At 34.4% G+C, this 16,066-nt stretch overlaps 1 protein-coding gene across 1 annotated transcript in view; it reads left to right on the forward strand.

The window, feature by feature from the left end:
* Positions 1–16,066, forward strand: part of RSRC1 (arginine and serine rich coiled-coil 1) — a 300,250-nt gene that overhangs the window by 240,842 nt on the left and 43,342 nt on the right. Inside the window, exon 7 of the mRNA XM_027585584.2 lies at positions 11,363–11,414. Within this exon, the coding sequence (XP_027441385.1) occupies positions 11,363–11,414 (52 nt within the window). The remainder of the gene's footprint in view (positions 1–11,362; positions 11,415–16,066) is intronic.

Genomic DNA, 16,066 nt, shown 5'->3' on the forward strand with positions numbered 1-16,066 from the left:
GGGTTAAAATTCAAGTTCTGCCACCTTACCATCTTTGTGACTTAAGGTAATTTATTCTTCATCTAAAAAATAGCATTAAATGTACCTGCCTTGTCAGGACTGTTATGAGAATTTTGTTAAGCGAGATATATATAACGTGCTTAGCACCGGGTTTGGAATGTTATAAGCATACAATAAATAATTATTTTTTCAAAAGGATGTTAGGTTTTTTTTTTCAGGTAGCTTATGCTTTCTTAGGAATGTCTTTCTTGTTGGCTGGCAAGGATATGGCACACAGAAGTTAACACTTATATATTTGGAACACGTGATCACTTTGAGAATGCCACTCTGTTATCAAATAGGTTTGTTAAAAATATATGCAGATTTCATGGTTGTTTTAATTTCCCCAGTACCATTATCATCCTCTCAAACATTCAGCTATTTGAATTAGGTAAATTCTTCCTAATAGAATTCAATGAAATTAATATTTCAAAATTAATGTGTATACATTTATGAGGATTTAAAAATTTACAAGGAAGTTTATTTCAAATATGAGTATATTCCAGGCACTATCCTAGGTGCTAATGATACAAAGATGTATGACAGTTATTGTCTTCAAGAAGCTGATAGCCTTCAAAGAAGGAAAGATAGGCAACAAAATCAGTAAATATACTGAAAATGTGCTGATACATGTGTTCCCAGGGTTTACAGGACCGTAGAGCAGAGAGTTGTAACCATCGTGAAGGGCTAGGGAGAAAATAAGCTGAAACTGATGAGGTTTTCAGGAGATGATGCCTCTTGAGCTGAGCTTTGAAAGAACAGATTAGCCCGGAAGAGGAACTGGATGTCGTTCAGAGAAGGGGAGTTTATAGATTTTTATTAACATTCATTAGAAACATGGCTGTGTGACTTTGAACAAGTAACTTTACCTCACAAGGTTGTATCAGTATTAAAAGAATTAATAGGCTTTCTATTCCAGTGAAGAGGAAGAAACAGGGATCAGATTTATACTCCCACCTAAACAACTAAAAAAACTGGACAAATTATTAGAGAAAACAACTCTCAAGACAATGACGTAAAACATGAAGGACAGTGATTCTGAGAGGTGGAGGAAAAATGAGGTGTGCCCTTATAATTGCTTCAGCTTGAGGCCTAGAGAAAGTTTCCAGGTCACACCACAGGAAGGGATGACTCAGGCAGAGCCTGGTAGTCTCCTTGAGTTGAGAAGATGGAGCTGTGATACCACAGAGGCCAAAGCCCCTAGAAATCACAGGGCAGGTTACCAGAGAGGAGTAAGCTACAGAATATCTGCAGAGGGTTTCCTTCAAGTATTCAGCAGACTACTCATTAGTACATGTATGTAAGGAAAGTATCCAAGGCTTGGAAAAGAACTATTTGAAGTGATTAGAAGAAATTGCCTGCCACTACACGGAGTTGGGAACAGTGTCACCTCCCAACACCCAGTGTGGAAAACCTCATCATTCATGGTGCTTCTGATCAAGTACTAAAGAAGTCTTAATGGTGGGGAAGAATTAATGACAGATGTAAAGCTGTTCTGGTGCTCCCTAACAAAGTGGGAACTGAAAGGAACAAACTGCTTCCAAGTAATTTAACTGTGTCCTGGAACAAAGACCAAGACTATAGGAATACAAAAATAAACAGCATACAACAAAATAAAATCACGATGTCTGACTTTTTTCCCAAAAGTACCATGCATCCAAAAAGATCAAGAAAATGTAACATATAATAGAGACAAAAGTCAATCAGTTGAAACCAACCTAGAATTAGTTGATGAGGACATTAATAGAACTATTATAACTATATTGCATATGGTTAGAGAGCCACTAAAAAAACTGAACATATTAAGTAGAGACATGAAAGCTATAAAAGCAGTCAAAATTCTGGACTTGAAAAGTCTGAGGTGAAAGATACACTGGATGATATTAATGGACATGATACACTGCAGAATATGGATTAATGAACTAAAAGACATAGCAAAAGAAACTATCCAAAATGGAACCAGAGAGGAAACAAAAACAAAAACAAAAAAGAGCATTTGTGAACTGTGGTAACATTAGGCAGCCAAATACACAAAATAACATGTGACTGGAATCCTGAAAGGAAAGGTATGAATAGGGGCAACAGAATAATATAATTGAAGAAATAATGACCAAAATATCTCCAAATTTGATAAAAACTATAAGCAGTTTCAAGAAGCTGTACAAGCCCCAGGCGCCTGGGTGGCTCAGTCGTTAGGCGTCTGCCTTCGGCTCAGGTCATGATCCCAGGTTCCTGGGATCAAGTCCCACATCGGGCTCCCTGCTCCGCGGGAAGCCTGCTTCTCCCTCTCCCACTCCCCCTGCTTGTGTTCCTGCTCTCGCTATCTCTCTCTGTCAAATAAATAAAATCTTTAAAAAAAAGAAGAAGAAGCTGTACAAGCCCCAAGCACAAGAAATATGAAGAAAACCACACCAAAGCTTATCATAATCAGATTGCTTGAAACCAGGTATGAGAAGAAAATCTTAAAAGCAAAAGAGTAAAAATAAATACTAATTGTTAGTATATAAGAGAAAAATAATACTCATTATGTATGGGGGAACAGAGATAGCTATGAAAGCAGATTTCTCATGGGAGACAATGCAAAGTACAAGACAGCAAAGGAACAACTTTAAAATAACGGTAGAAAAATTTTATAGGCCTAGAATTCTTACAGGAAGAATATCTGTCAAAAATGAAGGCCAAAATGAAGACTTTTTTTAAGACACACAAGAATGGAAATAATTTATCACCAAAACTCCTGGACTACAAGAAATGGCTAAAGGAAGCCTTTTCAGATACTGGGTTGACATAAAAGAATAAAGAATAGAGAGTACTGGGAATGGTAATTACATGAGTAAATAGAACTCTTTTAAAAGATAACTGTTTAAAACAAACAACACAGTGTATTATAGAGTTTATAACAATATATGACAGCAAGGACGGTAATAATACAGAGGCTGGGAGGGGAGAAATGTAAATATATTATTGTAAGGTTTTTATAGTATATATGCAGTAATATAATGAAGATAGAGTGATAAAGATGTATATTGTAAACTCTAAAGCAACAACCAAAATAACACAAAAAGAATTTCAGCTAATAAGCCAACAAAGAATATAAAATGGAATTATAAAAATGCTCTGTCTAGGAGAAGGCATAAAAAGAAGAAAAAGGGGACAAAGAACAGATGGGACAAACGGAAAACAAACAGCATGTGGTAGAATAATAATTACATTAAGTGTAAATTGGTCCAAACATGTCAAGTAAAAGTCAGAGTTTTTCAGATTGCTTAAAAAAGCAGGGTCCAGGGGCTCCTGGGTGTCTCAGTTGGTTAAGCACCTGACTCTGTGATTTTGGCTCAGATCAGCATCTCAGGGTCCTGAGATCAGGCTGCTTTGGGCTCTGCTCAGCACGGAGTCTGCTTGAGATTCTATCATTCTGCCCCTCCCCCCACTCGCACGTGCTTGCTCTCTCTCAAATAAATCTTAAAAATATATATGTAATGGAATATTACTCAGCCATCAGAAAGGATGAATACCCACCATTTACACTGACATGGTTGGAACTGGAGGGTATTATGCTAAGTGAAATAAGTCAATCAGAGAAAGACAATTATCATACAGTTTCACTCATATGTGGAACATAAGAAATAGCGTGGAGGACCACAGGGGAAGAGAGGGGAACTGAATGAGAGGAAGTCAGAGAGGGAGACAAACCATGAGAGACTCTGGACTCTGGGAAACAAACTGAGGGTTGCTGAAGGGGAGGTGGGTAGGGGGAAGGGGTAACTGGGTGATGGACATTAGGGAGGGCAGGTGATGTGATGAGCACTGGGTGTTATATGCAACTAATGAATCATTGAACACCGCATCAAAAACTAATGATGTACTATATGTTGGCTAACTGAATTTAAATAAATATTTATAAAAAACAAGATCCAACTATGTGCTGCCTATTACACACACACACACACACACACACACACACACACACACTGCAGATATAAAGCCCAAGAGGCAAAAATGATGGAAAAGAATATACCAGGCTGAACTTAATATTGTTAAGTAAGTATTACTGTTAAGTAAGATGTCTTTTCTTCCTAATTGACATGTAGATTCAGTGCAATCCCATGCAAAATCCTAGCAGGGTTTTTTTTGGGGGGAGGGGCGTACAAATTGATAAGCTTATTCTAAAATAGGAGATGCAGAAGAGCTAGAAGAGCCAAAACTACTTTGAAAATGTAAAAAAAAGTTGGAGAATTTATTCTACCTGATTTCAAGAGCTAATATGAAACTATAGTAATCAAGACAGTGTGGTATTGGTATTAAGACTGACAAATAGATTGGGACACCTGAGTGGTTCAGTCGGTTAAGCGTCTGCCTTCAGCTCAGGTCATGATCCCAGGGTCCTGGGATCAAGTCCCACATCGGGCTCCCTGCTCAGTGGGGAGCTGCTTCTCCCTCTCCCTCTTCCTGCTGCTCCCCCTACTTGTGCTCTCTCTCTCTGACAAGTAAATAAAATCTTGAAAAAAAAAAAAGACGATCAATGGGACAGATAGTCTAAAAGTAGAGAGATACATATATATATATATATATATCTATGTTTAGATATATATATATCTATTTATATCTCTCCAATGGATTTTTAACAAACGTACAAAGACAAATGCATGGGAAATAATTCTTTTCTACAAATGGTGCTAAAACAATTGCATAGCAATATATCAAAACATTTTTTAAGGTTTTTCAATGTTGCACTACATAGAAATTAATTAAACATAAACTATAAAACTTCTAGGTATAAACATAGGGCAGATCTTTATCAATTGTGGTTAGGTAAAGATTTCTTATATATAACACCACAAAAGCATGATTTGTAAAAGAAGAAATTGATGAGTTGGACCTCATGAAAATCAAGAACTTTCACTTCTTTGAAAGGTTATCTTAAGACAATGAAAAACAAGCCACTCAGTGGGGGTGGAGAGCTTTATTCAGAAAATAAACATAAATATATAATTTAGTTTGTGTGTGTGTATATATAAATAATATGCAAACACTATAATTAAGAACTCTGAAATCTCAATAAGAAAACAGTCTAGGGGCACCTGGGTGGCTCAGTCGGTTAAGCGTCTGCCTTCGGCTCAGGTCATGATCCCAGGGTCCTGGGATTGAGCCCCATATTGGGCTCCCTGCTCCACGGGAAGCCAGCTTCTTCCTCTCCCACTCCCCCTGCTTGTGTTCCTTCTCTCGCTGTGTCTCTCTGTAAAATAAAATCTTTAAAAAAAAATTAAAAAAATAAAACAGTCCAACAAAAATACTGATTCAAATGTTTCCATTGTTTATTCCAGTGTTTATAGCAGCACTGTAACAATAGACAAAGTATGGAAAAAGCCAAAATGTCCATCCACTGATGAGTGGATAAAGATATATGTATGTGTATACAATGGATTTTACTCATCCATTGAAAAGAATGAAATCTTGCCATTTGTAATGATGTGGATGAAAGAGAGTGTATTATGCTAAGTGAAATAAGTCAGAGAAAGACATATGCCATATGATTTCACTCATATGTAGAATTTAAGAAACAAAACAGATGAACATAGGGGAGAGGAAGGGAAGTAAAAATAAAATAAGATAAAAACAGAGAGGCAAACCGGAAAAGACTTAACTCTAGAGAACAAACAGGGTTGCTGGAGGGAGGTGGATGAGGGGATGGGCTAAATGGGTGATGGGCATTAAGGAGGGCACTTGTGATGAGCACTGGATGTTATATGTAGGTGATGAATCAATAGATTCTACTCCTGAAACTAATACTACACTGTATGCTAACTAACTTGAATTTTAATAAAATCTTGGAGAAAATTAATTAATTAAAATAAAAAAGAAAACAATCCAATGAAAATCTGGCAAAAAAATTTGAACATCCGGTTTTCCAAAGAAAATTACCGATAAGGAGCACATGAAAAGGTGGTTACCACCGTTAATCATTAGGGAAACATTGATTAAAACCACAATGAGCTTAAAACCACTTTAGAATTTTAAATTAAGAAGGCTGATTATACTAAGTCATGACTAGGATGTGGAGCAACTGAAACTCTTATACACTGCTTGTGGGAATATAAAACTACTTTGGAAACAGTTTGATAGTTTCTTAAAAAATTAAGCATATATTTACCATCTTTCCAGGATTCTCTCTATATACATTTTTTGTATAAAAAGAGTGTATGATTATTTGAAATTGAGAGAGATAGCTGAAAACTATTTAATCCAATCTTAATTTTGATTTTGCATAATGTTGCTAATTTAATTTATTTTCCAAGTTGGAGGGCTCTTCTAGCTCAGCCACAAGTCTTTTTTTTCAGACTTCCTACTTCCCTGTTCTTAACAACCCCCAAAAGTGTTGTTGGCAGCTGAAATGGCTCTTGTTTCACCAACTCCCAGGATTTCCACAGTGGTGGCCAGGGCTTCAGGGACCTAGCTGAACATGAATGGAAATGAGAAGGGTGAACAAAGAGTTTAAATAGTTTAGTGTATAAACTGGTTTGTATAAGGATAGGCTTGCTTTTCTACTTCTTGTTTTTCATGTATGTAGTTGTGGCTCCAAAGATTGTGCTGGTTTTGAATGTTAGCTTTGGCACTCTTGAAATTCTAGACACGCTGTCTATTTATAAAGAACTTGGGGGATTGAACAAGTAAGAGTAAATCCGAAGTTAAGGGAACAAGTCTCGACATTGAAGATAGTCACCTCCACAAGCCATTAGAAGACTGACATATTTTAGTTTCATCTTAGGAGCATTTGTTTCTTCTTACTCTTCTATAACACTAGGGCTTACAAATGGAGTTAAGTAAGTATACTGGCTACCAAGGAGAGGGAAGGGAGCAGAGCAGCTCTGGAAAACCCATGGCAATAGAAAGACTACCAATCCCTTCTCCCCCACCCAGAAGACCACTATTAATTTAGAAATTTTAAGCCCTATATGATAAGAATTTCTAGCAGAAGTACAGTTTTCTTTAAGTGAGTTAAAATTATGATACATTATCTACTAATTTACTTTTTTGGATATCATACCATATAACATAATAATGTTTTAACTTTAATATAGAAATTTTAAGCCCTATATGATAAGAATTTCTAGCAGAAGTACAGTTTTCTTTAAGTGAGTTAAAATTATGATACATTATCTACTAATTTACTTTTTTGGATATCATACCATATAACATAATAATGTTTTAACTTTAATATAGCCTTTAAAGACTTCTAGTATAAGTTCATACTGTTCTTACTGTTCTGTTTAATGTTAATGCTAAATTTTTTTGAGGGGACAACAGTATAGTCTCTATAATTCAGTTTTGGTGATATTTGTTTAATTATGTACTACTAATTTTGATGTAAGGAAAATTATTTTTTTTTTTTAAAGATTTTATTTATTTATTTGAGAGAGAGAGAGAGAGAATGAGAGAGAGCACGAGAGGGAAGAGGGTCAGAGGGAGAAGCAGACTCCCTGCTGAGCAGGGAGCACGATGCGGGACTCGATCCCGGGACCCCAGGATCATGTCCTGAGCCGAAGGCAGTCGCCTAACCAACTGAGCCACCCAGGCGCCCGGGAAAATTATTTTTTAATGGAATATAATTTTTTATCCATAAGTTTGCTTCACACAATATAATTATGACATTGTATTCTTAAATATGTCCTCATTTTACAGTTCTTATATTAAGAAATTGTATTACATGCATTTCTATTTGGTATTATATTCTTATTTATTGAATAAGGTTTAATTTCTGGTTCTAAATAACATTATTACCATTTACCAATTTTAGGTGGAATTCATACTAATCCCTGAAGTGTAATACACATTAAAATAGCTAAAGCATTAGAAATTTTGGCACTTGAGCCCTTAAAGGTAATTTCATTCTAAGCCAGTTAGTATGGTGATACGTAAGTAAAAATGGATTAGTATAAATCGTTCTTTTAGCTCTGTATCCTGTTTCTTCTTTCTCTTTAATCTTTTCTTAAAAAGTAGCTATAGATAGCAAATAGAATGATGGCAACAGAAATCAGACTGCCTCTTTCCTGCTCCCAACTCCCAACTCTTCTATTTTGGAACCAAGCAGCTGCCGATGCAGATAGGTAGATGGCACCTGGAGGTTCTCAGCCGTGAGACCTGTTGTGATGCTGTCCTTCTTCTGGGACAAACTCAAGGTTCCATCAGTGTAGGGGAGCCCTTGGAAAGAATCTGAGAGGCAGGTGAGTGATAGTAAGAGACTGCAATCCCATATCCATTCAACTTTTTCACTAGTAAAGGTAAAAGAAAGATATTTACAAATGAACAAAAAGTGAGAGAACATTTACATTTGATACCCAATCCAAGAAAAATGCTTGAAAAATGACTTAAATATTTATAAGTAACAATATTTATAAAATACAGATTTTAAAAGTCTGTCAAGTCCAACCATGTATTTTTCCCCATGGTTGAAGTTCTCCCCTGTATTGCTAAAATTTAGCAAGTTACATTTGTATAGGCACATGTATTTAGAATGTCATCATATTTCATCTACTAGGATAAATGTATTATTTTGGACAGATTTTTCTTTTGAACAGAATTAAAAACTCATCCTTATGCTTTTTTATCTATGGAATTAATTGCTTTGACTTCATGACTGTCCTAGTGATTTAGCTAGAAGGATCCTGAAATTTGGAGTCAGAAGGTCTTTATTTTCAGTCATTTACTAGTAGAGGCAAGTTACTAAACTGCTCTGGTTTTCTTTATCTTTGAATATGAATCCTATATTATAGACTGTTAGAGAAATTAATGAACCCATAAATATGTCTTAACAGGTGTTTTTATCAGAAACACCAGTCATCTTTCTTTAGGAATGGGAATTACCATATTTTCAAGACAGTGGTTATAAATGGAGGAGGGTAGGACCTGCCACGGAGGAGGATTTTGTAGGGTAGGAGACTTTAACAATACTGTTTGGGTTTGAGGGGGGGGTTGTTGTTGTTTTTTGGATGTGGATACTCATCATCCTGCGTATTTTTCTATGTCTTAAATATTTAATTGTTAAAATAATCTTCCTAATGAAATGCATGAAACTTTGCCAGTGAAATATCCTAACCAGTAAAGTATCTTAACATTTTTCTATCAAAGGACTTCCTAGGACACTCTGAAATGTATGCTTCATAATTCTTAGCTTGTTTGGGACCTGCTAGTCAGAATATCATTTCCTTCATGCCATTCTAGTGATGTAATATTGCACAAAGTATCACGTTTCTACTGTGTGTGTTAAGTAATTGGCAGAGGTCACAAATTGTCTGTTTGGGGATTGAACCTGGCTCTTAGAAGTACTGTTTGTCCCACGCAGTATTGGTCTTTATGGAAACTTAAAGTCTCATGAAAAATCAAGAAATGTCATAACCCTGAGTTTGCATTTCTGTATGACAACGGTGAGTTGGTGCTGAGTCTCAGCTGCTCCCTTGACCTAGGCCACGTGTTCACTGTTCTGCACCCTCACTGTGCTCCCTGACACTGAGGCCAAATGTCATTTGCCTTTTATCATCATAAATGTTTATATTACTGCTTGGCCCCCATAGGCAGTTAAGTTTATAACTCTTAGAGAGGTTGTATTCAGTAGATGTCACAGTCTTCTATTGATATTTTGCTGTGATATCTTAACTTGAGGTTACATATTTTCAGTACTTTATAACTTTATAAAGCTCACTTGTGTACATTTTCTCTATAAACATAATATAAAGTACTATTTTTAAGTTTGTCAGCTCCTCCTTCTGTCAGTCAGCCCTTTCATGTTACAAAGTAGTTATTTCTCAAATCTAGTTCTTCCTGTCCAACCTTACCACCACTACTCCACCTCAGGCCCTCATCATCTCTCACCTGGAATTCTTTAATTGCTTTAATTGCTCCAGTCACATTTCTTTCAGTTCATCCTCAAGTGTATCACTATAATAGGCAGATCTCCTCTCCTCACACCACTGTTTCAAATTCTTCCGAGTCTCTCTGTCTTCTGTGGCAAGATCTGCAAATGTTTCCTGAAAGGTCCAGATAGTAAATATTTTAGGCTTTGCTGGCCAGAAGTTTCCTGCTACAAAAAAATTGACTCTGCTGTGGTTGGACTGAGCACAAAGCACCCACAGACAGTACGTAAACAAATGGGGATGGCTGTTCCAATAAAACGTATTTACAAAACCAGGTCACCAGTCTAGGGCCATGGTTTGTTAACCCTTGTTCTAGGATAGGAGAGACGCTCCCTGTCTTTCTTCCTGTCTTAACTACTACTCTTCCATCCTTTTTCTTACAGTTTATTCAGAAGCACCACTCAAATTCTTAAACCTTTCTTGTACATCTTCTTTCTATATCCAATTATTTCTTTCATTCAAACCATTTTTTCACAGAGAAATATTAAAATATATCTTATAAAATGTTAATTCTCATATGATGGTATCATATTGAAACGTGAGCCTATTTAGTCACTTGCTGACATTTTTATAAATGTATAGTGAAGTATAGTCTTAAGTGTTAAAAAGAGTTTTTAACAAATCTTTCATAAAAATCCGTAACTTTGATACAATCCATTGTTGTGGCTTATGGCTTGGATACCATCAATACATTATCCAAAAATCTCAGAATAAGGTCACTGGTAGGAAAGTAGTTTAATTTCAGCACTATCAAGTGTATTGAATCAAGGTCCTTTGAGAAAACAATTTTAGGACTGTTAATAGGAATTGAAAGCACGTAACTCTAATTGTGTCCTATCTTCATCACAGTTGCCCCTTGCAAATAGTTAGGAAAGCAAAAAGCCCCTTGCAAATAGTTAGGAAAGCAAAAAATATTTGGTTTTAGGATACGACTTGCCTGAAGTATTGGACATCAAATTGCTGCTTAAATTCTAATAGATAACTTTACACCTTTCCAAATGCAAAAAAAAACAACAGAACTTGATAATATGTTGTTAAATATATTAACAATGTGGGTTTTGCCTCATTATTAAATTACAGTTTTTAGGCTATTGCTGATTGATACTGATTTAGGTGCTGATTTAGGCTATTGCTGATTGATGTTGGATAGTAAACAAAACTTTTTCCAGTAAAAAAATGAAAGAAATTCATTCTTGCATCATATTAATGAAAAGTGTGATTTGATTACTGTGGTGAGAGGATTAGTAGAGCTGTTGTTGGAATTTTGTTGATGGAATTTTGTTAAGATGTGGATGGATATTAAGCTTGATAAGATAAAGTCCTCTAAATTTTCTGATATTTGCATAATAATACATTAATTTAAAGCTCTCTATATTAAAACTGACCTGTAAATGTTCTTTATGGTTGATTTTTAGCCACCAGCTGAACAGGCCAAAGCCAGACTACAGCTGGTTCTTGAAGCTGCTGGTAAGTGCATAATTTATTTAAATGAAAAAGTACTAAATAAATCTTAACATGCTTACAGGTGAGTCAAAGGAAAAAAACACCTATTTTCATATATCTTCACAAATTTATGAAATTTAGGTTATATGTATGGCCATATTTTATAGGAAATATTTATTGCTACAGTATAATGCTAAAAAGTCATTCTTTACCTTTTTATTTATAAAATTGGCTTCAATTTTAGTTTCAGTTTTGATAAAGTCCAATTTATTGACTTTGCTTTTGGTGGCATATTTAAGAATTCTTTGCCTAACCCCACATCACATCATGAAAATCTCCTCCTATATTTTCTTCTAAAAGTTTTATACTTTTGCATTTAAGACCATATATGATCTATTTTGGCTTAACTTTTGTATAAAGTGTGAGTTTAAATCACGTTTTCATTGTTCTAAAGGAAACAAGGTAAATGTACTATAGTAATTTCTCCAATTGCATTGGACTAACTCATTGGACTGTTCTGGGTACTATCTAACCTTAAAATACCGTATGTTTTGTTTTTCAATGATACAGTAATGCAGTGACTTTGATTTTACATATAATGCCTAGATTTATGTAGACATTAAATATTTTACCTTTTCAAAAAACGTGAAAGATCAGTGTTATCTTTTCTAAGTACTGATATTTTACTTTAAATCTCAATGTGCTCTTCAAAATGTATGTAACTTTTTAAAATAAGTTGTTAAGGTTAAGCATGAGGGAGGGTTAGAATAATAATGCCAAAGTAGTACATATTTCTTAAAATTATTTGCTTTTTAAAGATCTGTAAAGAGTCCATAATTTCCAATTGGAAAGTGAGAATTCTATTTTAACATCAAAAGTAATTTCGGACTACCAGATGATAGTAGTTATATTTTTAGTGTTCATTGATTGAGAAAATACATATGTGCATATTGATTCAAGGATTTCTTGGATTAACTCCTACCGAGTCTCCACAGTTTAAAGATTGGGAGCACCAGTGTAAATGATATACTAGCTTCCTAAATCACTAATAGAAAATAAAGGGATTAAAAATTGATAAATATTTTGACTGTGAGTCTCTATACCAGTCCATATTTCTTTAAAAATCATTATATTTTATGTATTACTTTTACTCATTTTATCTTTAATTATGTAGAAATTACAATTTCTACATAGTATTACAGTTTTGCTTGCTGTCAGGTTTTTCATATTTTGACTCAAATATACTGTAAGATAAACTAGTTAATATGATTCTCTGTCATTTACATAATGTACATTGATTCTTTAGTAGCATTTTGCTTTGAAAAATTATTTCCAGTTCATAATTTGAGTATGGACAAACTCTTAAAGAAAATTTTTATGGTGCTTAGTTCAGGAAATATTTGTTTCCATTATTATAACCATAAAGAATTTCATTTCATAGTTTTATACAGTTATCTTTATCTTTTAATATGATTTTGAAGCACATTATAAAACAGATCTGACACTCCAAACCTCATAGTATATAACTTGCTTATATCGGTCCCAGCTGTCACCCCTCATAATTTAATTTAACTATCTAAATTCTGTTATGGATAAAGAGCTAGGTTCTGTGAATTTGAGATGCATTCAAAATATTATGACAATTTTACAAATTAGAAAACTTACGTTAGCTGGATAAGCAAAGGACAGACCTTAGCTACATGTAGCATTATTTACTTAATAATTTTCTTCTTTATTTAACATGTTGTCCCCAGCATTTCCCTCTTATCAGTTACACTGTGATATATATCCTGTTACAAATTATGTTTTTTATATTTTAGATTATTTTCTTGGAATTGATTATAGAAATGAATTTATGAGGTTAGAGGTTATTAATATTTAGAGTGACTTTTTATGCATTTTTGCTAAATTGTTTTGCAAAAGGACTGCACTACTTTACATTTCCAGTATTAAACATTTTTACCAAGACTTCACTTTTGATGCCAATTCCATGAATATATTGCTTTATAATATGACATAACATATTTACACCCCTTTGGAAAACATCCAGTACTGCTTTTAATGAGAACGTGTGGACTTGGAGAGAAGTAGGTGGATGGATAGGGAAGTGGGATATAAGCAAATACAGAACTTATTCTCAAAGTTCTGGATCTCTTTCAGTGAAGAATACAAGGTGTTCATGGTATTATTAAAAACAAATAAATAAAGGAAGGGGGAATAAAACGAACTTGAGCTTAGTCTGGAAGTCTTGCTATTAAAGTCTAGCCTACTCCTATGATTGAGGTACCTGTATAGGAAGGTCTGGTAGCACCCATTTTGTCACATTGGAGGAAGTTTACTTGGGTTCTCAGGGAAAACATCCTTGACTTTGGGCCTTAAAATTGAGTACAAGGAAAGACTTAAGGCTGTAAAGATTCTTGAGACAGGATTTATTTCAGCTTTATAGTTACTATAATCTGGTAGATAGGGTTTCTATATAAAAAAATCCTGAAGCTACTTAGTCCTTTATTCTAACTTCAGGTCCCAGAAGAAAGTTTTATATGTAACCATTGCATTGTTATTGATTTATGAGTGAATGTTAATAATGTTATTGGTTTGGAATTAAAATATATTTAGAACATTTGGCAACAATTATTAGTGGTATGATTTCAAAACACATGTGTGAGTGAAATAACATTAAGCAAAATGTAATTGTAGGGTATCATGCATATTATACTAAACATGAATTTGAAGTCATAGATTTTATTGTATTTGTTACGATCATATTTTTTATACATTAAATTTACGTATTTATACTTTGTTATGCTCAATCTTCAGATTTAGATAGAATCTTTTTTCATGTTCATTACTAAATTACAATTGAAACCGAATTTCATGTCTCTTGTTTAACTTTTAATTCAAAGGTGATGTGAAGTTAAGGTTATATCTAAGATTGCTTTTCTGTTGTTTTCAAATGGCAACAGGACACAGAAGGTTGCAGAATTGTATAAATTTGTAAGACAGAATCTTTAAGTTGTAACCTCAGCTAATGGCTTACCCTATGATATTGAGTAAATCCTATTAACCCTTTGTGCCATGCTTTCTTTTCCTTTCCGTTTTAAAAATGCTTTTACCATTCTCCCATTTATTAAGATGCAAAACTTTGAAATTTTATCTTTGACTTCTTAAGAGGCAATGATTCACCTAGAATAAATGATCTTATTTTGAAGTATTTTTTATATTTAGCCCTTTATTATCTTTCCCACTGCCATCTCCTTAGTCTAGATGCCAAACATTTCACCCAAAGGTTAATCTGTGACTTCCTAATTGGTCTCTTGCTTCAGTTCTCTTCTCTGGAGATGGTAGTGAAAAGTGGAAGGATTCTAAGCCTACTTATACTACCTACTCTTTGTGACCTTGATGTTTATTGGTTAGCCAAAACAGAGTATTTTTAAAAAATGGAACATGACAAATGTATATATTTTCTAGTTTACTATAGTTCTCTATTTTTTAAAAAGTAATTTGTTGAGGTGAAATTCACATGATATAAAATTAATCGTAATTGTTTAAAGTGAACAAACCAGTGGCATTAAATACATTCACGGTGCTGTATAACTTTCCAAAACATTTCCATCACTCCAAAGTAAAACCTCTTACCTGAGAAGCAGTTTATCTCCACTCCTTGGACCCCCTGCAACCACCAGTCTGTCCTCTGTTTCTGTGGATTTATCTATCATGGATATATATAATGGAATCACACAATGTGTGACCTTGTGTGTCTGGCTTCTGTACTTAGCATAATGTTTTGGAGGTACAGCCACATTGTAGCATATATCAGTATTTTATTTCTTTTTATGGCTGAATAATATTCCGTTGTCTGTATGTACACCATTTATTTATCCATGCATATATTGATGGAAATTTGGGTTACTTCCACCTTCTCACTGTTGCGAGTAAGTGTTGCTATCAACAGGCATATACGTGTACTGTTTGGGTACCTATTTTGTAATTTTGGGTGGTATATACCTAGAAGTGTAATTGTGCGGTCATTTGGTAATTCACCAAACTTTTCCAGTGTCTGAGCGATATTACATTTTCATCAGCAGTGTAGGAGGATAGTCCCCTACTATTTCAGCTAAACCACATCACACATTTAAATTACCTATTTGAAAGTATTTAGCTTTGGGAACTTCTCTGTACCATAATTTACTCATTTGAAAAGGGGCAAGATTATAACTACTTTATAGGATTTTTGTGAAGATAAGTATAATATGTGAAATGTCTAGCCCAGAGCCTGGTGAATGGTAGCCACCAGAAAATGTTAATTTCCATATTGCTTTTTGTGATAACCACTGCTAGATGGTTCTTTCTCAGCCACCATTTGGTCATGCTACTACTTTGGCTCAAAATTAGTCACTGGCCCTCATTTCTTACAAAATTAATTTTGCACTTCTGTGCTTAAGGTTCCAATGTTCTGTATGGTGGATCCACAGATTTTTCTATATTTATTAGAATTCATTTCTGAACTTCTCATTATTCTTTGAGTTACTCATTCTTCTGCATTTTTTAGAATTCATTTCTGAGCTTCTCATTATTCTTTGAGTTACTTGTTCTTTTCTACCTATGGATCTTTGCTCATGACTTTTTCTCTTCTAGAAATGACTTCTTCCTCCCTCTTCCCACCTCTAAACACTTCA

Source organism: Zalophus californianus, chromosome 1 (genome assembly GCF_009762305.2).
Source record: "Zalophus californianus isolate mZalCal1 chromosome 1, mZalCal1.pri.v2, whole genome shotgun sequence".
Taxonomy (NCBI): Eukaryota; Metazoa; Chordata; class Mammalia; order Carnivora; family Otariidae; genus Zalophus; species Zalophus californianus.